This window comes from Halichoerus grypus, chromosome 9 (assembly GCF_964656455.1).
Source record: "Halichoerus grypus chromosome 9, mHalGry1.hap1.1, whole genome shotgun sequence".
NCBI classification, from domain to species: domain Eukaryota; kingdom Metazoa; phylum Chordata; class Mammalia; order Carnivora; family Phocidae; genus Halichoerus; species Halichoerus grypus.
Genome location: NC_135720.1, coordinates 137923899 through 137949032, shown reverse-complemented (window position 1 = coordinate 137949032; position 25134 = coordinate 137923899). Strand labels below are relative to the sequence as shown.

Sequence of the window (25134 nt, the reverse complement as noted above, 5' to 3'; positions counted from 1 at the left end):
GCCAGCGCCTAGGTAACATTATGGTCGGTAAATGTTGAAACCCCCAAGACACCAGGCACCCCGCGCATGACGCATGTGTGAACAATCCAGTCGCAAGGGGCCTAGTCTTTTTCCTTCCTTGCTCTGGGAGTCTGCCCCTGCCTCTGACCTCCAGCTCGCTGTGCCTTCTACTCCCTCCCGCAGTGTGGACAACGGGTCCAGAGGGAGGGGCAGCGCCTGCCCCAGTCCCCCCTCTGATGCCTCTTTGTGAGCGAGCACAGCAGTGCTCTTGTCTTCTAGATCCCGTGCTCTAGCTGCCCTGGCCAAGGCTACAAGAATACAGCGAGGTGACACAGGTAAAGAGGTGACACAGGTAAAAAGCCTTAACGCCGCGCGCATAGGAGAGGCTCACTGACTGGGAGCTATTATTACTATGAAGGCGCAATTAGTTTCTCGATGCACGCAGTTCCCCTCACCATGCCCCAGCGCCAAGCCTCAGGAGGAGGAAATTATCGTCTGGCGGCACAAGTAGTGATGAAAGAGGAATGAAAGCTAATTGTTGGGGCGCCTGGTGGCTCAGTCGTTCAGTGTCTGCCTTCGGCTCAGGTCATGATCCCAGGGTCCTAGGATCGAGCCCCACGTCGGGCTCCCTGCTCGGTGGGGAGCCTGCTTCCCCCTCTCCCACTCCCCCTGCTTCTGTTCCCTCTCTCGCTGTGTCTCTCTCTGTCAAATAAATAAATAAAATCTTTTAAAAAAAAGAAAGCTAATTGTTGAGCGGCGGGTCGCTCAGATGATACTTTGGACGGTAACCAAGCAGGTACCAAAAGGTACTGCAGACATACTAAGTGCATCCTGAACTGACATAATCACATGAGTTCAGCTGTAATGCCCAATAAAATATATAGCTCAGCAGTACAGAATAAAATCTATGTATCTAGATGGCGACATCCAACTACGTCCCAACGGGTGGGCAAAGGACACTAATTGGGTGCAGTATGAAAGAAATGGACTAAATATCAAATGTACTATGTTTTCCACGGTGTGTTTCCACTAAATATCAAATGTACTATGTTTTAACATAAGAGGCAATGAAGAAGTCAATCTTATATAAAGTTTAAAAAGAAACGAGAAAAACCGCGTGGGGTTGGAGCCGGTATCTTAGAGGTAGAAGGAAAATAGGAAGGAACACACCCTCATTTGCTTCTAACACGGTTAGCTGATCTGTTTGAAATTAGATCCACTTTCAACTGTTTTAACTTAATTATTAAGCCATTTCTTAACCTCATGAATGCAGTTTTCATGTGCTTTCAAATCTGGCCCTGAACTAATAGACCCTTTCACTTCAGTGGTTTTGGAAATGAATGTTAGATGAAGAGGAAAGCACTTTAACGGTGCTTTTGTAAGGGTCAGAGCTCCGAAAATATAGTATGGTTTGTACATAAAACTCAGTACACCTGAATATCCTGCTGGCCCTTTGTCTGGTAATGAAGGCAAACCATGCCACCCTTTAAAATTCTGCTTCCTTTCCCTGTGCAGTCAGCTGTGTTGGTGCTCAGCTATCTAGCTGCTCAAGTGAATCCATTATTGGGATCAAAGTCTCAGCAGATGAGAAACAGGCGGCAGCCAGCCACCCTGGGGGCAGCCTTCCCATCACTTCTGAGAAACAGAATGGTAGGTCCAGCTCTCCATTCTAGAATATTCTCCTTTAGAAAGACGCAGAAAGAGAGAGAAATGTCTGTCAGGAAGAACAGGCAATGCTATTAAATTGCTATGGAGTCTCTTTCTGCTAATGTGTTGTTCTCATTATGTGGAGGAGCTTTTCCAAGTTTGTCTGTTTTCATCTGCCATTTTGTAGGAAGTCAACAGCTGAGGATTACAACTTTTTTTTTTTTTTTAAGATTTATTTGAGAGAGAGAGCGTGCACAGGATGGAGGGACAGAGGGAAAGGGAGAGAGAGTCTCAAGCCGACTCCACGCTGAGCACAGAGCCTGACGCAGGGCTCGATCTCGCGACCCTGAGATCATGACCTGAGCCCAAACCAAGAGTCAGACGCTCAACTGACTGAGCCACTCAGACACCCCGATGACAGCTTTTGAAATGATAAAAGGTTGGGCGATTTTTACCTTCTCTGCTTCATTGCTTGGAATGTATCACAAATTAATAATGATAATATGAAGAGTGGCCAACCTTCATTGACTGTTAAGCCATTTCCATGTAATCCCGTGAAGTAGGTACTATTGTTATCCACATTTACAGAGGAGAGAGTGGAGGTGGAGCGAGGAAGAGTAATTTACCCAAGGTCATACTCCTTGTAAGTGGTGAAACAGATTCAGACGCACGTCATCAGAATCCAGCACCAGGGTTCTCAACTGACTGTTCAGTACTGTAGAGTGAAAGCCAATGGAAGTAAAGTACTTTTAAAAAAAACTGAAGTAAAAAAAAATCAAGACCCAGGAAATCACTGATTTTTAAAACGATACTTACTGAATCCCTTCATCAAATATTAATGTATCTGTGACACACCAGGCACTTTGCCCACATTATCTAATTTAGTGCTCTGTGGGTCAGTGTGTCCATTTGACAAATGAAGAAACCGCGAGTCAGGAAGTTGTACGGGAGCAGAGTAGCGTGGAATTCCAATTTGAACCCAGACACGGGAGACTCCAAATCTCAAGCTCTTTTCACAAAGCCCCCCCCCCTTCTTTCTTTAAAGCAATCCTTTCCTACTAGGAATAAACTCAGAAAGAGAAAATCATTAGAATAAAACTCACTACTTAAGTTTGGAATCAGAGAGAATTTTCTTCTGATTCAGGCACAAAATGGCTCTGACTTCTTATCGATCTTAGAAATGGTAGGATTCAAGTGATTTGTTAGGACACGGGCCACAAAAGAAAAAAGAACACCAGGAGTAAAACGAGTTAGCCTTGATCAAGCAGGGCAGTGTTCATATTCTCCTGTCTTCCCAACACAGGCTGATAACTCGAATACCACTTTCCACAGAACACAGAGGAGATGGTTAATACCGTCCATTTTCTCATCATTTTCTCTCTCTCTGCATGCAGCGTTAAGCCCGCACTGGTATATAGAAGAAAGTTGTCAGTAAGACTCTTGCAACTCCAAAGGGAAAGGTGGTATGAGCCTGGACTGAAAAACCCAAGCCTGACCTCATACCCATCAGGACGGGCCACTACCAAGCCTGGGTGGCTCAGTCGTTAAGCGTCTGCCTTCGGCTCAGGTCATGATCCCAGGGTCCTGGGATCAAGCCCCGCATCGGGCTCCCTGCTCTGCGGGAAGCCTGCTTCTCCCTCTCCCACTCCCCCTGCTTGTGTTCTCTCTCTCACTGTGTATCTCTCTCTGTCAAATAAATAAACAAAATCTTAAAAAAAAAAAAAAAGAAGATACCACGTGTTGGTGAGGATGTGCCGAAATGGGAAGCCTGCATTGTTGGTGGGAATGTAAAATGGTGCAGCTGCTGAGGAAAACAGTCTGGTGATTCCTAAAAATATTAAAAATAGAACTCCCATAGGCCATGGTAGGTCCACTTCTGGGTATATACTTAAAAGAAGAGAAATCGAGGTCTCAAACAAGTGTTCGTACAACCATATTCATCCCAGCATTATCCACAGTAGCCAAAACGTGGACGCAACCCCACTATTCACTGACAGATAACTGGATCGACAAAATGTGGCAGACACATAGAATGGAATATTGTTCAGCCTTCAAAAGGAAGCAAACTCTGACATATGGTACAATGTGGAAGAACCTTGAGGACGCTCTGCTGGGTGAAATAAGCCAGTCAGAAAAAGACAAATATTGTATGAGTCCTCCTATATAAGGTACCCAGCGTAGTCAAATTCACTGAGACAGAAAATAGAACGGTGCTTGCTAAGGGCGGGGGGAGGGGTGGATGGAGAGCTACTTAATGGGAATGGAGTTTCAGTTTTACAAGATGAAAGAAGTCATGGAGATTTGTTGCTCATCAGGGTGAATGTACAGTACATAATGCTTCTGAACTAGACACTTAAAAATGGTTAAGATGGTAAGATTTATGTACATGTATGTTCTACCACAATTCAAAAACAAGAACATAGGCTTGAAAGTTGGTAAGAGCTGCATATCGATCCTGGCTTGACTCTCCCATCTCTTAATTTTGTGACTTCGGTTCTTTATTGAGTTGCTGATGCTCAGACCCCTTATCTATGAAAGAGGAATAATAACAGTACCTTCCTCACAGGGTTAGGAGTGAATGTGTGTAAGATATTTGGCATAGTACTTGGCCTATTATGAGCATGCCATGAGTGCTGGCTTTGAGTCACAGCAATAGGCATGGGATATTCAGCCAATGGCAGAGTGGGTATTAAGAGAGGAAAAATCCCTTGCTGCCTCTTGAGAGGTCACATGAGGTAGCATGTGTGACCTTGGGGAATTTCACAGGGCCCAGGGCTTTTGGCTCACAACCTTGAAAGCTCAGAAACTGTCCTTCACTTACAGAAAAGACCACAAGGACAGAACAAAGGAGACCAGTATATAAAACCAGAATACCAATTTATTAACAGCATACTTATAAGGGCTGAATAAATCTATTTTCTTCTTGTCGGCAGATATGCATAGGAAGGCAAATTATAATCACAAGGTTGACTCACAAGCACAGACTCAACAAAGGGAAGTAAATGAATCAAATGTATAATGGCACCAGGCTAAGGTAACTAGCTGCATTCATTTCCAAATAGGGACGGTCTCCAGAGTTTTTGAGCTCCCATGGCCAAAGCATCCTCTCTTCTGAATGCAGGTGCTCACGGCCACCGTTGGCTTCTAGACCGTGTTGTGCTTGTGTGGCTGACCACTCCTAACCTCTGACTGGCCTACTGTCTCTCTGGCTACCTAAATACTCTGAGGTAATCCCACCTATCTTTTCTTTGACCAAAAAGATGTTGGGTTTCGTACACTGTAATATTATTCAACTTAGATACTAGAACAATACAGACTCTCATGTATTTTGTTTAAAAGCCTAACAAAAATCATTAAAAGCATTCATTGAATTTATATATACTGCTATGCAGTAACTGTCAACATACACTGTCAAATGAAAAATAGCAAAAGTGTCTACAATTTATCTAGGAAGGAAGTGACAAAAACATGTACATGTATTTGTTTGTATCGTTAAAGCAAACCATTGGAAGAATAAGCCCAAAACTAAAACAAATTCCTTAAATAGGTAAGAGAAGAAACAGGGTGGAGAAGACAGAAGGTGAACTTCTCAGAACATACTTCCGTGGATTTGATTTTGTTAAATATTTTACATAATTTTGAAACAAAATTAAATTTTTAAAATTCCAAAAAAAACTGAAAACAAAGTGGAACAGATGCTCCTAGCAGAGTATTCATCGGCTGGTAGAGCCGTGCAGAGAGGAGTGATTTTGGCAACCACTATCTGCATGGACGTCCCTCAAGGGAAATACCCAGCAACAGAAACCTGTAAAACCACCACCACCACCACCACCACCACAACTAAACTCTGCGCTCAGTAATTGCATTGTTGGTGATGGCGCTGGTATGGTCATTATTGGACAGTCATGTGCGTATTACAGGATAAAGCACATGAGCACTTACGCCGGGTGATCGGGAGCTGGGATTTTCAGTGTGGAAGAAAGAAGTTACACATATTAAAGGTGGGTGATGGGTATGTGAGATGATTATGCTATTCTCTCTGCTTTTGTATTATGCTTGAAATCTGCTATCGTACAAATTTTCCATAACTGGGTTAAAACAAAACAACTCCTTGATCCCAGTCTTTGATGATGGCTCTCGGGTAATTTTTCGTATTATCGAATGGTCAGGAATTTGGTGCAGGTGATAGTAGGCCCTGTTTCCCCGCAGGTTTTCTTCCAGTGACATGACTGGACGGCATAGCAATTTTCTAAGGAAACTTCAACTGTATAAAATGATCATCACATTGAACAGGATATGTTACTACAAATTTAGGCTCTATGAGGGAGCATGGCAAAAATATCACTGCTCTTCAACATCTTAAAACTGTGTTTTTTCTCACGGTTCCTATGCCTCCGGCCCCTCCCACTAAATACCCCCTCCCCACATGCATGCAACTTTTGCATGTCCCCACAATCATTTTTACAACCCACTTCTGAAGAATTATTAATACATAGATGAGACGGTCTCCACCATCCAAGGGGATGCTGTCCCACGCTATCTTCTGAAGTTGGAAGTGTGGAAATTTGGCATTATTACATAACAATATTAAAACTGCTTTGGGCGCCTGGGTGGCTCAGTTGGTTAAGCGACTGCCTTCGGCTCAGGTCATGATCCTGGAGTCCCTGGATCGAGTCCCGCATCGGGCTCCCTGCTCAGCAAGGAGCCTGCTTCTCCCTCTGACCCTCCCCCCTCTCATGTGCTCTCTCTCTCTCTCATTCTCTCTGTCTCAAATAAATAAATAAAAAAAAAAAAAAAAAAAAAAAAAACTGCTTTTATAAATAGCAAACGCTCTTTCCCACTTGTGAATCATTTTCTTAGAAGAGTGGTTTTCAAACTTGAGCATGCATCAGTATTACCCAGACAGCTTATTAAGAAAACAGGGCTTTGCTCTCAGAGTTTCCGATTCAGGTCTGGTTTGAAGCCCGAGAATTTGCCTTTTTAACAAGTTCTAAGATTTGCTGATGCTGCAAGTCTGGAGACCACACTTGAGAATTATTATCCGAGAACATCTATGAAAATGTATGTATCCCTTGCTTCCTCCTTAGAACAAAGCTCCCCGATACTTTCCATATAAAAGTTCACGATCTCCCCTTTCTTTGATTTATATTTATATAAATATAAATATATATATATAAAGTTCCCTTTGAACTCCATGATGCCTTCCACTGTTTAATTATTATATAAACTTTTTCTGAAATTGATTATCCTTAAAATGATACTTACTCAAAAATGTTCCCTATTAGGTTATAGGTAGCAGTTTTCTTCCATCTTCCCTAAAAACATCCAGACTAATTTTGGTTCTTTCCTGTCGCCCTCTCCTTCTAATTCTCTATTCCTCTAACCAAACTGAAAGGAAAGACAGGAATAATCATCAAAAGATGTTACTATATGCTGTTTCCACTAACATATAATTTCTTAGAGGACAGTAACCTTTTGACTTTATTATTGCTTTCCTTTTCCATCATGTTGTGGCCATTTATTTATTATTATCTGAAAATAACAAGGCCTGATGTCTATTAATATTTATAGAATTTAAAGCCCTGCCACAGGGTAGGCAGCCAATCCATTTTTGTAAATAGAATATTTCAATCACAGAATCGCAGAGACAACTGAGGTCCAGAGAACCTAAGTGATATACAAAAGGTCACAAAGTCTGTTACAGCAAATGCCAGAATGCTATAATCTGGATCTCATGATGCTCACCCAGTCTGTGCTCCTTCCCTCAGTCTGTTCTACCTCTCACCAGTTTTATCAGAAAATGCAAACAGGACTTAAAGTGAGACAAAATAACTCTAAAGTAGCATGGGGCTCAATACATAGAGAAGAATCATAAAATTCTCAACGAGGGTAAATGCATTTACTATGGACAATAATTTTGTAAGACAGTATTTTGCTTTAGATGCTCTGACCTTTTCAGATTTCTTTACAAAGTATACAGGATAGATTTTCCTCACCATTCTAGAAAAACTAAGGAAAAGCCTACAAAATGCGGAAACACATTCCTATGGGATGGGTCCTCTGGCCCTGAACAGATTATCGTAACACAGAAATCCACCCCCCTTGCTTACCCCCCTACAGCATGTACTGCATGGTGAGGGCTAAAACAACGAACACAACAATTATTAGTACCAGGTCCTCTTCAGAGTTTGCTCTTTCTAGAGACAACTAGATTTAAGGGAAAGGGGAAACAACTCCTTGGTGGCTATTCACTACGTTCTAGGAATAGTACTGGGTGGCTTACATACACTACCAAACGGACTCCTTTCAATGACCCTATGAGCTAGACATTAGTATTCCCATCATAATTAAGGCCAAATTAAGCTCGGCAGTTGCATGACTAGGGTAGACCGGCAAGTCCAGATGCAAGCTCAGGTCTTTCGGACCCCAGGGCAATGCTTCATCCAGGGACGAGGTAAGCTGGTTTTTTCATTCAAGAGTTCCAGCACCTTCGTCGGTGCTCAAAGAGCTCAAAGTGTCTGACATGATTATAACCTCTACCATCCACTTCTCCACTCTATAAAAATGGAAGAAGCTGTTCTCTTCCTGCTTAATTTATTTTGGTTTATATTATCAGCAAAAACATTTCTAACATCAGGGCAAATTCACTGAAGAAGGCTTTTTGACCCCAAGCTTGGCATATCTTTAAGAGCTGACAAGTAATGAAGTGTAAAGCTACACTCGTTAATGTACAGGAAGTCACAAATGGTAATGGAAGACTTGCCTGATTTTCCCTTGATGCAAATATCCAAATCAACAGTCCTAACCCTTTGGCCTCACGCATGTGGCCTTGCCCCTTCCTAGAAACCGAGGAGGGCCAACACACAAGTGACCTTTTCCTCATCTCACCTAGGAGCTGGGACAGCCCGGTGCAGAGAAGGGCCGTTGGTAGAACAGATGACGACACGTCTTCTAGGCTGGAGGGACGGAGGAAGGGGGATAGGAAAAGGCTGCCCGCCCCCCCGAATTTAAATGGCGTTGCCCTTGTAACAAGTAACAGGATAGTCAAGGAACTAACAAAAGGGTATTACTTTTCTTTGCTTAGGATAATGTTTCAAAACGTAATCCTTTTCAATAGACGTACATTGAAGGAATTAAATCTATGAAACAATCATTTGCCCACTGCTGCCATTTGCTGCGAAATCCTTTCCATGGTGGTAATTTAAAGTCAACCTTGTAATACATACTCTGTAGAAAAACAAACAGTAACAACACAACAAAAAGCCAACTTCCTTTAAAAATCTCTCAAGTATTCACTAACACATCAGAAGCCAAATTTCTAAGCAAGAGAATTTAAATTTTGGATTCTACTGTTCCTTCCTGGTCATCCATCCCAAACACCAAGGATTTTGTTTGTTTGTTTGTTAAACAACAGCCACCATTAATGGCTATGCTTATCAAGTACAGGGTTCAGTCCTGGTTGAGCGGGATGACACAGAGTTGGCAGGGCCCTGACAAAGGCGAGCCTGTGTCACTCCACCATCAGTCAGATGGCCATGCGTGCTGATTCTTCACATGCACCTGTCAGGCTCCCGAGAGGCGTCACTCATGTTTGGACACCAGAGTCCATCACCACAGTGAGTGAGAATATAGATAACAGGACCCTCTTTGTCACTACGCTCGACGCTTAATTAACATGCCCTGGCAATTTATTTTGAGGGGAAAGATAATACATATATTCAAACAATCGTGGAACTCGACGGCCAGATAAATATTGCTTCTCATTTTTCCGTATGTGAAGTCACTGCTGCATGCTTTTTTTGGAGTGCTTAACAATTGTGTTGGAGAAAGGACATCAAATGATGCTTAGAAATGTGATACACATTTTCATTTCACACCCCATCAGCTTTTACAACTGTAGCTCAATGAAATGTAAGAGAGAGAGATTGGCAAACAGCCAGATTTACACCAAGGTATAAAAGAGGGGTCAGGTTACTTTTTTATAGAAAGGAAAAAAAATTGTTTAATTTTCACTCCACATGACCAAAGCAGATATTCAACGAACACCCTCGAGAAAAGCACCCTCACCACACACACGGCCACGCTTTAGCGCCTGTTTAAGGGCAGGCTTTCACTGTATTACCAACAGCTCTGTAAGGGGAGAAAACCTTCCTCTCCTCACTCCCTTCTCCTTGGGATCCACTGACACAGACACACACTGGATCAGAGGATCTTCAGCGTTCCACCTTCCACCTGAACATGCCCTTAGCCCTCCGCGTCTAGCCTAGAAGCGGGAACATTCCCTCTACAGGAGGAGAAGCAAAGCTAAAGGCCTCAGCGAAAACGCATCTTTCTAACTCAGATTTCAGTCTGTCAGGAAGGATGAAAGCCTCATGCATACATAAAAAGGGAATCATAAATGATAACAGAAACGGTCTGGAATCGCTGTGCTTCCACAGCTGCTGTTTTACCAGCAAGGTAGAGAGAAAAGCGTCTTTTACTCACCTCTGTTAAACCTGAGACTTCTCCCTTTGCTAATGGTTTGCTGATGGATGGCGTGTATACTTTGGCATCTGACACCGGCTGCCCTTTCATAAAATGTTTGCCTGATTCATAAATGTCCACTTCGATCATTTTCCCCATGAATGTGGGGTTCTTTGGCACTAAAACCTTTAAAGAAAATTTCAGAAGGCTTAATTTTGTTTAAAAAAAAAACTTTCAATTTTCGAACACAGTTTTAGATTTATAGAATGACTACAAAGAAAGCAGAGGATTCCTGGATACCTCATCCCCCGTTTTCCTATTACGAATATCCTACCACAAGTACGATACATTTATCGCAATGAATGAACCAATACTGATGTATTACTATTCACCGAAGTCCATCCTTTATTCAGGTTTCCCCAGCTGCCCCCTAGTATCTTTTCTTCTGCCCCGAGATGTTATCCCGAGTGGGCTCCATCTTCTAGCTGCTCAAGGATCTGGAGGTCTTGTCACCAAGGAAGGCACGTGTGGGAGGAGCTACCGGGCTGGAGACAATGCCCCTTCGCTGCGGGACACCTGCTGTCCTAAGGCATGTGGCAGGCAGACCCGGGAGAGCCCCCAGCAACCAGCCAGTCACTTCTGGACAGGTCTTTGATATTCTGCTCTTCTTGGCTGTCCCATGCAATGCAGAAAACTGAGACAACACTGATGAAAGCTTTATACTTTTAATACCTGCCAAGTCAGCCGTCAGAATCATGGTTTGAGTAGACACTTCAAATAAAGGCCTGCATGTTTGTGTGTATATGAGTGTGTGTGTGTGTGTGTGAGCACAGGCGTGTGATTTGGGGGGTGAAGAGGAAGAACATTTAAAAGCGACCTTTTTAATGGCCCAAATATTGGTGTTTGGAGCTAAATGACTCCTTTTAACTAACGGCTCCTGTTCACTTCTTTTGCTGTTATGAAATGCATACGTTTGTTACGTCTACCTCCACGTAGGATCAGCGGCTCTGAAGGCTACTTTGGCTAGTTCACAGGAAACTGTCAGACGGTCTCTCTCCACTCGAGATTTCTGATAAAAGCACTTGTTTACCTCGAGCAAACGTTCCCCTCCTTGGGGACCCGGAGGAGGTTTGCACGCCGTGTGTCTCCCTCACGTTTCTATTTCAGTGCCTCAGCTGCTCGTCAGTCTTTTTCAAGTTAGGATCCAAAACAAATAGACTAATTCCAATCCAGTAAAACTTTGATATCTAGATACAATCTTCATTTCTGGAACTCATCTTATTTTAGAAAACTCGTTCCTCTGAAATCTTTGATATGTTTCGTTGTAGAGACAAACAAGTCGGATGCGAGCCAGAGTGCCACGGCCGATTTCTCTGGGAGGCGAAGCTGGATCTTGGTCTTTCTGGGTTTGATTTTTTTTTTTTTTTTTTATGACCACTGAGTCCACGGCCTCATCAAAGTATAGGAAAAAGGTCACCTGGGTGGTGAATTACTCACAGCAAGCACACGAACTAAAAGAGCTTTAGTATCAGAATATGAAAGCCCTTTTAAATCGGTTTTTATAAAACAAGAAAATCTCTAGAGTAAACTGTCCCTGGGAGATGTGGTACTATTCTGGGGAAAAATAACTCTCCTTGATCTGCTGCCTTGATCTCAATGAAGGGCTCAGTGTTATTTTTCCCCCTCCAGTTTTAATAATTGGAAAAAGCCCGACTGCTTTAAATTGGAAGAAACAGCTAATGAGGCATGCATTGCCTTTAAAATGAAGGGGAAACAAGTTCCCCGCTGAGGCAGAAACCCAGATGGCAGAGAAAAGAGAGGGAAGAGGCGACCAAAACACAATCGAGTTCTTCCCCAGGGCTGAGCAGGTCGGCCTGAAGAGGAAAATGGCTCTCTGGAGCCAACTAATGAGATGGAAAATGCAGAAGAAACTCACCTCCAGCGTGGAGCTTTGGGAACCCTTCCTCAGCTGTCGTTTCTGCTGGGTATGGAATAGGGCATGTGTAGTCTGGGCCTTGAGAAGTCCCTCCCACGTTTCCTGAGGACCCAGAGCCCACTTTGGGGTTATTCCTGGTGGAGCACCAGTGCGGGAGGTCTCTCCAGCTACGGCTTCCCTGCTCTCCGACATGGGCAGGGGGCTTCCCTTGCCCTCCCCTGCCCTGACTTGCCCACCCTGCCCTGAAGATGCTTCCCAAGCTCTAATTTCACCCACAGGAGGAAAAAAACAAATTCACTTTTCATTTGATGAGAAAGGAACAAAAAAGTAGGAAAACACATTTGGTATTAAGAAAAGTTAATAGAGGGGCGCCTGGGTGGCTCAGTCGGTTAAGCATCTCCCTTTGGCTCAGGTCATGATCCCAGGGTCCTGGGATCGAGTCCCGCATCGGGCTCCCTGCTCAGCGGGGAGCCTGCTTCTCCCTCTCCCTCTGCTGCTCCCCCTGCTTGTGCTCTCTCTCACTCTCTCTCTAATAATAAATAAAATCTAAAAAAGAAAAGTTAATAGAGTCCAGAGTGACCCACGAAATCCCTATGCCCATGGGAGAGCCTCCTATCCAGGAGGGGAGAGCCCATCTCCTCCTCGGCCTTTTCCAGGGCCATGGCCCCAGAAGGAGGCACTCTGTTTTCTTCGGTTGCTTCTGAGCTGCTCCCCATCTTGGGGAAGTGGAATCCCCAGTGTTGAAAGAGAAGCCGGGCTGGCCAGTGGTGTGGCAGCTGGTGAGTGGGGGGCCCTTCGCGCCGGCTCGCTGGGCCCGTGAGGAAGACGCTCAGAGTGAAGGGGTTTTCATCCTCATGCTGGTCTCCACGGTTGGTCACATGATTTGAGTTGAATCCATGGAATCGACTCTCTTTTCCTTCGCCCCCAGCATTCTTATCAAGGTGGAAGTTAAAAAAAAAAAAAAAGCCTACAACTAAACAGAACTAAAAAAACAACTGGCCGACCGAGAGCCTGAGTGAGCGCCGGGACAGGGAGAGGAAATGCCTGCCCTTGCACGCTGATGTCGCACACGTCCTTCCTGTTCCCGGGACAGGACTTTCCCCTCTCCTCTGCCGGGCTGTGGGAATTCTGACAGCGCTAACGACCTGCTCAACACTCCCAAAGCCGAAGGCTGGTCCCGGCAAAGACTAAAGAGGACTAAAACGCACTTACTCCTTTGTATAGGATGCTCCGTAGCCTAGGCCACAAAGATAAGCCCCCTGCTCGTCTAGCTGGATCGATGCTATAAGACAGCCTTGCTGTGACAAGACTCTACACCCCTCCCCTCCTTTCGGTTCCTTTTGCTTGAAGTGATTTACTTCACAGCCCTTTCTCACTTTGGAGAAAGCGCAAGAACGCGCAAGTGCCTCTCACCTGCTCGTAGAATCGATTGTGGGCAACATAAAACTTGGAATCAAAAGATTCTTCTGTCACTAACACTTGTTGTCTTTCACCAATCTGTGGAGAGAAGGGGAGAAAAAAGGAAAGGTAAGGGCAAACACCTGAGAACCCAAAACAAAAATGCCAGCCCAAAGAGTCTTGGATCAGTAAGCAGTGTCCTCTTGGATTTAAAGGAGACTCTCGATTGCCAGTTACTGAGCAGCTAATATAAGAACCACTAATTCAAATTTCCTGAAAGACATTATTATCTATGCACTAATAGAAAATGAGCCTAGCATGAAATCTTATTTTCTTACATAACTATGAAACAAAACTTATCTTCCTCCTTCAACATAAGTAAGATAATTAAGGCTTCTAAGACATACAAAAATCTTCTAAGTATCACTGGCTTTCTTGAAGCAGTGTTGTGAAACAAGCCAGAACAGGCTGCTTCTAATCCAAATTCATGAAAATATTTTGGCAATAGGAAAGAGTAGTAATAAACATTAATTTGAGTTATGAGGGATGTAACACTAAAGAAAATGCCTCAAAAACTAGTCATTAAGTCCTTGCATCTAAACATTTCACACATTGCAAATAAGTCTGAAATTACGGATTAATTCCTACAGCTATTTACTTATTATATACATTTACTCCCTATAATGAGCAACCGTCTCTTCTTTGTTGCAGACATGACCCCATGTTCATTTTTTTTTTTTTTTTAGGAAGAAAGACAGCAAAGATATGAGACTGTTAATTCTCTACAAGATCGATCTACATTATGGTCTAAGCGCACATCTTTAATAACTAAGAAGTTAAATCAACCAAAACACTGGTTAAAGAAATGAGACTAGTCAAAAAAATTCTACCGTTTCCAAGTTTCGTCCACTGTGAAACGCAACACTTAAAGTGCCAATTACTTCTTTTTAACAAGGTTGTCAAAATGTCTGGAGTAGCAACTAGCTGTACTGAATGATTGTGCCTAGAATTATTTTTGCCTTCACTACTTGATAAATACAACTCTCTGTATTAAAGCACATTGACAAGAAGATTTCAAAAAAGCAGTCCCTATTCTCATATACAGGGACTTGTCACCATGTTCGGGCAGTTAGCGTTTAGGAAATGTAAACACAGCTGCACTAAACAGACCACCTAACAGAAACAAAACACCAAACTCCCCTCTCCATCATATGATGCAATACCTAAACACACCATAATTTACTATCTTTTTTCACTACCTTGTTCAAAATGTAGCCCCTTTAGCCAAAGGTCGTAAGGGCTCTACGAGGATGATACCTATCAAAGACTTCCTTCACTCCCTGAAAACTAATGAAAGTTCCTGCAACATTCATCCCTTTTAAAAATTGTTCCTGCAACATTCATCCCTTTTAAAAATCGAGTAGCAACCAAAGAATGTCTCCCCAACTTCTCCTTTGAACGGGAACGGCTCTGTTTATTTAAAAAGACTGATGAATATTGGTTTTTTATTGAAGTATATTCTTCTGGAGGAAAACTTAGCATGTTTGTACACATTACACAGTGTGAGTTGCTTATAACTTAGGATAAGTATCTGTCGATGGTTCTTAAGAAAATCTGCAATTACACTTCATCTCACATTAAGTTTTCGGGAAACGAATCTAGCAACAATATGAGATCGTAGAGCCACTGAAGAGGTAGGCTGCTTCTTCCGTCTTGTTCGAACGAAGTGGGCAGCTGGAGTCAGCACCGCTGGGCTGTCCTGGCTCCCCCGGAGCAACAGCCACAGAGTTCGAGGGCCGTGCTCCGGCTGCAGGGTGGAGGGCGGGGCTTTTGATCAACCACCGGAGAACTATTTGTAGGGAGTATGTAACTATTATTTGCCACAGGGATGCAGGAAAATGGCTATGTGCAGTGATTTATGGAGACAAACATCTCTCCCATCACCTCTTCTGTCCCCTCGGCCACGCATTCTGTCTCACTGGTGAGGCTCTTAAAGTTCCTTCGAAAGACATGAAGCAAAAATGAGCAAAAGGAAGCTAGGACTTCGATCAAAAGCTGCCACAATCTGTTCCAATCCCCTTAAAAAACCAACAAAAACCAATAATAAATGCCCTTTTCAATATATTTTTTTTAAAGAATAAAGTTGCAATGAAGTGACTATCAAATACAACCTTTAAGAGAATCGACTATTTCCAGTAACCTTAAAAATACCGATGACATTAAGGAAGGGGGGGTTCAGGTGGAACTCGGGGGGGGGAGCAACTTTGCCTTGGTGACAGTAAGGGACCTCAGGGGCCAAGGGTTTGTGTATAAGCCTCACATCTTTTTCTAAATGAGCCACCTCGCCCCTATACTTTCCAACTGTTTTCTCCCGGACCTCACAGGATAACCCAGCATGGTTAACGACCCACATATAACGAACAAAATTTAGGGTAATCACCCTGGTTTGCCTAAGAATGCCTCTGCTAACCAGCAAGGATGTCCTGATCTGAAGGAAAAAGCAGGGCATCTGGAGAAAAAGGGCAAACCTCCAGGGGACAGAAGGTTGTCCTACAAGGAGAGGACAATCACCGCCCAGCCATCTATTGTGCTAAAGGCAGAGAGAATCCACTAGTTGGGGTCAGTCTGTCTTACTGACGGAGAATGCTGGACAGCGTGCTATGTCCCATCTGACGTTCTGATACTCTTCTCTGACTGGAGCACAAGGTGACCTCATTGGCTTTGGACAAGCCCTCTGCAGAAGAAGTCAACAGAGATGGCTTGTGTAATTTAAGAAAAAGACAAACTGCTAAGAATACATAAGAGGTTGACAATGAAGTGTTTCATAAAGATTGTGACTAGTAGCACAAATTAGGATGCTAGTGGAATCGCGAACCCAAAGAATGGTCTAGAGGCGGCTTCAAGAGAGCTGGAACATTCCAGGACAGGAGGGAAGGGGGTGCTTCGACGGGGGAGGGATGGTCAGAAGCAGGGGTGAGGAGTTCCCGCCGAACCTGGGAGAGAGGAGACTCAAGGAGGGTTATTTAAAAACACTAGCCGCCACATGTTTGAAGGAGGTGGGAGGACACAGGGCCTGAGTAGATTATTTTTAAGATAAAAGAGATGTGAGTACTTTTTGGGCCTTCACATTCCTCATCACAAAAAGAAGAGGTCAGTGGACGCAGCAGGACATGGGAGAGTCGGCCTGAAGAGGAAGTGGGTTATGATATTTTAAGGACCTCTCAGTTTCAAAGTTCTAGGTCATCCTTCGTGGGAGATCGGTAGGCTCGGGACTGGTATGCCCACAAGCTTCCCGATGAAGGAAATATGTACTCTAAACCCAGGCTCACTTTCCTTAAAGCCAATATATGCTTCGAGCCCTCTGCAAATTACGGCTACTTTCTTGCTGCACTTAAAAGTAATGTGATCTCTAATACCCACCACGGAAATGTTTAAAAAGTCTCTCAAAAAGCTGTCGAGCTGAACCTAAAGATGCCGGTCAAAATCTTCCCCACAAAGCCCTTGTTTTATAATCCTAAGAAAGATAACCCTTTTCTTTCTGATTTGTTTTACAGGTATACAATTTATAGGTGCTTAACTAAAATGCTCATTTAGTTTCTTCAACATTTTTGGGTTTAGGAACTTGGGATGGGAAGTGAAGAATTTCTGGGGGAAACTCAGTTTCCTTTTACGAAGTCTGACCTTTCGGACATTGGTCAGGACTTCTGCAAGTGGCAGTCAGTCTTGCTCTCACAAGGTAGGCCTACTTCGTCATTCATTCATCAAACGTCCATGGAGAAAGCTGTTTTTCCTAGGGCAAGCAGAACTTCAGTTAGTCCATTTTAACCTAGCTTTAAAAAGATGTTTTATGAAGGGCACCTGGCTGGCTCAGTTGGAAGAGCATGCAACTCTTGATCTCGGGGTTGTGTGTTGGAGCCCCACGCTGGGCGTAGTAAAGTTCGCTTAAATAAATGAAACTTTAAAAAAAGGATGTTTTATGAAAAATGAATTATAAAAACAGTCTTGTAAAACCATCCTTCTTCCATTTCACACACCGCGTCACCAAAGTGAGGCAAAGCGTAGGAAAAAAGGACTCACGGGATCCTGCATTACTGGTGACCTCACGGAGCTGGATACAAAAGAACGCACCTGGTACAATTTTCCAGGCCTTGTTGGAAAGATAGGAGAAAGTGTCTCATGGTTAGCTATCTATTCATTTATCCATAAAGGCTGGAAATAAAGGCAGGAGTCCCATAAACCGACCAGGAAGTGAGCAGCTGAAGGGGGTTTGGCAATCTCAGGTTTCACAGAGAGGAAACTGAGGCCCAGGAAGACGTGGGGATTTGCTCAGGGGCACGGGCAGAAGGACGAGGAGGAAGCGTTGGAACCACTCCCACCCCCTGGTGCTTCCTATCTGAGTGCTAGCTGGAGAACATACAACATCACAGATCGGATTCTGCCGCGCATGACTTTTCCTTGAGGAGAGAAACATCTGCGACAAACAAAAAGGAATGTTTTTAAATTCAAGTTTTGGGTAGAATTTTCAGTACATTACATAATCAGCTGGCTGTGTTATTTGTGTCACATCCATGCTTAAAATTTCCCAAGTGCCCAAAGTTGTGAGAAACATCAGTTCTAACCATATGGCCAGAGAACACACATCAGACACTCCTGCATTAGCAAAGCAGTGGTTTCCAGCAGAATTCGGTTGCTGCATGAATGCTCAATTCGAGTGTACTCTCTTTCTCCATTTGTCCTCAGAAAGTTCCTAGCTGGCTGTGTAAGGACTGGAAGAGAGACGCTGAACAGACCTGCTTTAAGGCAGGCACACAACACAACGTTAACCAAAGACCTCAGAGTGTGTATGTGGCCTTTACCTTTATTATCTCGCGAAGAAATGTTACTTGTGTAAGACTCCTCGCACTAGAAGAAGTAGGTTTCTTCTAAACTCCTATATATGACTTTAAATATAAACTTCTCATAGTTTATTTTTTCTTTATTAGTCCACACCACCCCCCACCTTGCCACTTTTCACTTCTGTTTTACTTACACAGGGAGCCTGATTTAAGGCTTTGGAAAAAAAATTCCAATGCAATCTCTATTGGAGGGTTAGGTTAGAAAGATCTTGGTATCTCAGTATAACGGCTCAGTGTCCAAAAACATTCACAAAGGACAGATATATATTTGAGTACCGGTATAAGAGAAATATTTATTTCTTGCAACAGATATAGGAAGGTGAAGAAATTATTTTGCTTCCCCTGAAGAGTTTCTAGAAATTAATTTTTCTGTCCAATTGCCTTAGGGAAAAAAAGGAGATTAAAACACATATATCAAAAGCTCTCATAATTATTTATATCACATTCCTAATAAACTTGAATATTATCTTGGTTTAGCCTACAAAATATTCTGACATGCAATTTCTGCAGCTAAGTTGTTGAGGGTATCTTTTTTTTTTTTATTGTTTTTCTTTGTTTTCTTGGTTTTTGTAGATAATAAATTACAATTTTTCTACCTGACTGGTTTCTGAATGCATGACTCTGGGAAATGTCAAATGTCTTTCTTTAGCTCCAGTCAAATTAGTTTGTTTTTTGTTTTTTTTTTTCCCTAAGCTGCCTGGAACATGTTAAACACAAGTCTGTGACCTTAAACTCTGAAATAATATTTCTAGTGTCTGTGCAAAAGCCTGCCCTCACATACACCTTTAGACTAATTACTGCAGTGTAATGTTGCTGGTGAACCACTGTAATTACACTTGGAGAAAAGTATGGTCTTGTTCTTTCCTAGCTAATGAAAATGATAACCTTTCCATTTGGATTCATCACTCACAACAGGCAGAGCATGCGATGCTGGGTCTCCAGGGTATATGGTAATTTTCCTGACTGTTTATGCACACTTCTGTTTTCTGCAGAAGCGGGAATGAAAGAACCAGGCATACTAATGCTAAAAACAGTCAACAGTAATAATAGCAATAACATTAAAATTTAATATCATCCTTACTCGACAATTCCATTCTGTAATGAAAGGGCCATGACACGGGAATGTGTGTCAAAAATGATGATGGCGCAGAAAACAAGTAATGAGACTCAAAGTCCATCGTATTCAAAATGCTTGCCGTCAGTTTGTTGGTCTACTTAAAGATTCTTGAGAGATGCTGGACGGTTTATTCTCAAAGGGGCTGATTCGTATCTGACTCTTAGACAATGACTGAAAATACATTTTATCAGACTTTTTAAAAGCAGTATCTTCTGGGTGAAAAAACAAATATTCTTTATTAACAGGAATAAATATATTCAAGAGGGAAAGAATGTTCCTTTGAGGTAGAATATCCATACCTTGAAGTAGTTGACCTATGCCTATCTGTTAATTGCCGTGAGTGCCTTAGTGGTCCTATTATTCCTTCCTCACATTTCAGAAGAAACAAGAAGGAAACTGAAAAAAAAAATTGGCTTTTTGCAAAAGCAGTGATGCAATATACGAAGACCAGATGCAAGGTGTCTCTGGAATCAAACCAGACTATGACATTTCGTCTAACAACAGCCCTGTGTCCTGTCTTCTTCAATCACTGGCTGGTTTCCTTCCAGTCATGTGCCCACCCCAGCAAGAGAAAAGAGAGTCTCTTCCCACTTAGAGGTAAAATACCATTCTTTTTTTTTTTTTTTTAAAGATTTTATTTATTTATTGGAGAGAGAAAATGAGAAAGTGAGCGAGAGCATGAGAGGGGGGAGGGTCAGAGGGAGAAGCAGACTCCCTGCCGAGCAGGGAGCCCGATGCGGGACTCGATCCTGGGACTCCAGGATCATGACCTGAGCCAAAGGCAGTCGCCTAACCAACTGAGCCACCCAGGCGTCCTAAAATCCCTTTTTTTTTTTTTTTTTAAAAGATTTTATTTATTTATTTGAGAGAGAGAGAATGAGAGACAGAGAGCATGAAAGGGAGGAGAGTCAGAGGGAGAAGCAGACTCCCCGCCGAGCAGGGAGCCCGATGCGGGACTCGATCCCGGGACTCCAGGATCATGACCCGAGCCGAAGGCAGTCGCTTAACCAACTGAGCCACCCAGGCACCCCTAAAATCCCATTCTTAATAACAGGGCTATTTTCATCTGCTGGTTGAGAGCCAAGAGTAATAGTACAGTAACTGTACTTTATTGATCTGGTTAAAATAATTCTCAACAGCAGTTACATCACAAATGCTAACCTGATCCCTTTTCAGCATTAGAAATGTATATCTGGGTGCTTACTGAACTGCCAGTTCAAAAAACAGTCAAGTTTTAACCACCTGCCTGTACATTTTCAGTATTCTAGAACATTCTAAGGTGTTACCTACAATGCTTTTGTGGAATTTTTTTTTTTTAACTGTGTTAAGAGCACAGAACATGAGATCTACTCTCTTAACAAACCAAAACGAATTGTCCTTTCTTATCATAGAACTGGCACAAAGTATGTGAGATCTATTTTTCCCACACCAGGTAAGCTCGACAATGCCCAGGCAGTGTAGGAAGGTGCTCAACATTTAAAACTATCTCAACTCCTAAAGCCAGATGTTGCCAATAATAATGTATCCATGAGATCTTATTAATGGGATGACTAAAGGGGACCACTACAAGATACCTGTGTGGAACCCTTTTTTATTAAAAGTTTGATTCTAATATTGAATGATAATCTCCACGCACTTCCACCTTTCCGATCTTTTCACATTGGTCTCTACCAATCATGACTTAGCACGTCTGGGCCACTCTTCTTTGATGGGCTTCTCTTAAAGGCACAGAAAGTGACCACACTTACAGCTCAGGATGGTCGAACAGATAACCTTCCTGGAAAATGTCTTTAGGATTTGTGTTTCACTGATGACACAGTAAATCAGCTAGATTACAAAGAGAAAGAAAGAAAGAAAGAAGAAAGACCACTGGGTTTTAGAGATTTGGTGTTTATGTAATTCTACTAATGCGCAGTAATTACTTGCCAATCTCCCTCACATCTTTGCTCAAAAACCTCATTCCAAAAGTACCTTGTGAAGATTGCTGAGAGCCTAAACACTACCAAACACTTCATTAAAACAGTATAAACCTCAAAAGAATTCAAAGAAAGGTCCAGACATTTGGAGGAATAAAGGTATGGGTATGGTACGCAGGACACCTTCCAATTTTCTCTGTGGTGAAAGAAGGCTTTTTTTCAAATACTAAATAAGAGGAAAGGATGGGTAAGTTCTAGTATACCCAGACTCTAGATGTGAATTCTTGGAATCACGAATTTCGGAGCTGGCATGGCTGGAAGAATTAACAGATCATTCAGTACAAGTACATCATTTTACAGATGAGAAAACTACGGCTCGTTAGAGACTAAGTGTCATGGCCAAAGTCATACAGCTCATAATATTTACCCATAACATAAAAAATGGATTTCATCCTGACAATTGTTTTTAGGCAAGTGAATCACAGAATCACACTAAGCCCGCACCATCCAGTACAGTGGCTACTAGCCCAAGGCTGCTGAGCCCTTAAATGTGGCAAATCCCAAGTGAGAGGTGCTATAAAATACATAGCAGTACAACACAACCACAAGATCTCAAAAATTTAACATGAATGAAAGAATGTAAACTATTTTCATGAATTTTATATTGATTATATGCTGAAATATTTTTGACATACTGAGTTAAAGATATTATTAAAATTAACTTCATCTGTTTTTTTTTTTCTTTTTTAGTGTTGCTACCAGAAAATTTAAAATAATATCTGTGGTTCATAGGACATTTTTCTTGGACAAGGCTGCTCTAGACCAGTATTACCTTGTGTGAAATCCTCTGTTTTACTATTTCAGAAAGGCCCATCCTGGTCATTTTTCAAAAAAAAAATTTTTTTTTAACTCACCACAAACACTCATAATTTCGGTAATCATATAAATACAACAATTCAATGTCAGGAAAGAACGCACACATATCTATAAATTACAAAGGTGGGAGTTCTGAAGTGGTAAATTCCTCTTTTTGACCTTTGCATTATTTTTGCTTCCATTTTTTCTGGTTGATCACAGTCTCCCCAAAAGCTAAGGCATGATCAACTTGCTTGTTGTTGCTTTTAGGGAAATCCAGGCAACCAAGGGGAGGCCGTCTAAACTGTCCACTCTGTCCTTTCCCATTTTGTGTGGCTGCAAAAGCAGCCAAATCAAACAAACACACAAACAATGGTGTTTGGACTAAAAAGGCAGAGATTGAGCTATTCTCAAATTCATTTGTAAGAAAGCCAAAAATGAATGTCCCACATACATACCACCTTTGGTAAGAGACATCTTTTCCTTACCAACCCTGTTACCAAAGAACTCAGCATAGATGTGAGCAATAAATAACTCATGCACTACCCCCCACCATCTTTCAACCATTTGCCAGCCAGGACTGAGGCTGAGGCAAGCAGAAAGGATTAAGCAGAAATCAAAGACAGCCAAGCTCTAATGGTGTCTAATTAGCATAACAAAAGACGCTGCCACAATCTTTCAGCAGTGGGCAATACATCTCATTAAAGAAGACTGAATAACAATTCTTCTCTCCTGCCCCCCTCCCCCCCCCTCTTGGCTTAGCTCCGGGAGAGCTCAGCCCCAGCGCTTCTGCTTTATTGGCCAGGAATTCAGGCTGCAGGGGAAAGAGCCTACGTGTATTACTGTGCACCTGCACCTCAGTGATTTATTCTGATTTCCTCCCCTGCCATGAAAATGTAGCTTCTTCAAGCACATACAAGCCCTGCTATGCAGTTTATAGGTACATAATATTGAGGAATGGCAATGATAACCTAAAAAAAATGGATACTAGTTCCCCCTAAAATGTCTTTATTTAAAGAAAATTGATCTATTTGTTTCTCTTCACCTAGTCTGTTTTCCCCCTTTAATATTACTTCGCTGTCTCACAGTTAATGACGCTAAACTGAAATTCTACCCAATTTTATTGCAACCGGTAGTTAGCTGTGAGCATGCGCGTGCGCACACGCCTGCATGCACGCGTCGGGGAATTTAAAGGGTTCAAAACTCTTCCCTGCCCCTATTTCCTCTCGATGATAAGACAACTGAGAAAATATGTGTAAAACCCAACCCGAAAAAATTGAGGTTACAGATGAACATGGTAGCTTTTGTATAGCAGGTGGGTAGTTTTTATATAAAATTTAAACCGCAAATAAAAGAGTCTACGTAAACCAAGAACAAAAAAATATCCTTCCACCAAGAAAGATAAAAGCTTCAAGTCATCCTATGCACTCTTTCCCGTCAAGCTACTGTGGGGGAAGGTCTGAGTGGGGAGCAGAGAGAAAGGACACAGTTACTTAATCCAGACAATTTCCAATTCTGAGCTTTATTTTTTGAGCAGGAACACCTTTCAAAGAGGAATCTAGTTCTGAGGGCTGCTTTGATTTCTTTTTTAATGGCCTCTCCTGCCAAACACAGTATTAGAGTCTCCTGAAACCGGAGCCTTGCCAGGTCTGTGCGAGGCTCTACAAAGCGCTGTTCATCACATATGTAGACGGTCGCTACCAAGACTGCGCAGCAGAAACCAGGCCAACTCGCCGAGTAGCTGAGAAAAGCCCACTGAACCTATTTGGTCTGTTCGGATCTTCCAAACTGATGCAGAGTTCCTGTATTGCAGGAACTGAGAGACCTTGAATAGTCCAGCCGTTAACAGCGGTGCTGCTGCTGACCTGGGATAAGACATCTTAATGCTACACATTCTGCACGTGGCAGCCTACAGTTAAAATAAACCTCGGGATACCACTTAAATCCTAAAAGGCCTTTTTCTCTGTATGGCGAACTACTCAGCATTCACGAGCTGGTTTCCATCGTCTGTCCTACAGGTAGAGTGGATTTTTAAACATCCTCTCTCCCGCTACATTTCTTGTTTCACAGATCACATTGTATTTTATTTTCCACTTCTTGTCTATTTCCATCTTAAAGTGTTGCCTAAGAGGGCACGCAAATGTAATGCATTATTACGAATTCTATACTGCCTTATCTTTTAAAGCACAATCATTGTGTATTTTAATCCCCAGTGACCACATTTCTCCTTGCAACCATAGTCCCAGTCTAGGGCCATGCATCTCACTAAAGGTTTCTGGGTACCTTGGTACAATCTTCTTCCCCTTTACAACAGACTCTAGCCAATAGGAAAAGAGCTTGAGAAGTACTAATCAGGGAGTCAGGATGCCTTGTGTTTTACCTAGGCCACTAACTAGCTGTTTGAGCAAGTCATTTCCCTTGGGGGCCTCAGTTTCCCCATCTAAAAACAAAGCAGGGGGATTTGAAATCAGTGATCTGTACGGCCCTTTCTGGCTCACATATCCTGTGTTTCTAAATTAGGAGTTCCACGGAGAAGGCAGGACCCGAGGAGTCCTGCAGTGACGTGGAGCACCCCCCCCCCCCCCCCGCCATGGACAGAAGAAGCTTTTGGCAGGGGCGGTGGTGGTGGCCCAGGCAGCGGAGAGGGCAGGAGCACCCACCGCAGGGACCAGCGGCCGGCCCTAGCCTGAGAGCACAGACTGTCTCAGCACCCCTGCTCCTTCCTTTCTCTTCCAGAGCTGATACACAGTCTGGACTTCATATTTGCCAAAGTGCAAGGGTGAATGAAGAATGAATAGGAGTTAACAATTTGGGGATGCAGATCACCTACGTGAAAGAAATAATTAAGACTATTACCTGGCTTGAGCCTTGAGTTTTCAGATTAATAACCCAGCTTCTGGGAGTCAG

At 42.8% G+C, this 25134-nt stretch overlaps 1 protein-coding gene across 5 annotated transcripts in view; it reads right to left on the bottom strand.

Moving 5' to 3' along the window:
- The window catches only part of CDKAL1 (CDKAL1 threonylcarbamoyladenosine tRNA methylthiotransferase), a 642750-nt gene that overhangs the window by 18720 nt on the left and 598896 nt on the right, over positions 1-25134 (bottom strand). For 3 of the 5 annotated variants that reach the window (XM_036123558.2, XM_036123557.2, XM_078055736.1), the window contains 2 exons: positions 13460-13543; positions 10132-10296 (listed from right to left, as the gene is read on the bottom strand). In XM_036123558.2, the coding sequence (XP_035979451.1) occupies positions 10132-10296; positions 13460-13543 (249 nt within the window). Of the gene's footprint in view, positions 1-6912; positions 7036-10131; positions 10297-13459; positions 13544-25134 lie in introns of all 5 variants that reach the window. The other 2 variants (XR_004926977.2, XM_078055737.1) reach the window with 2 other exon arrangements.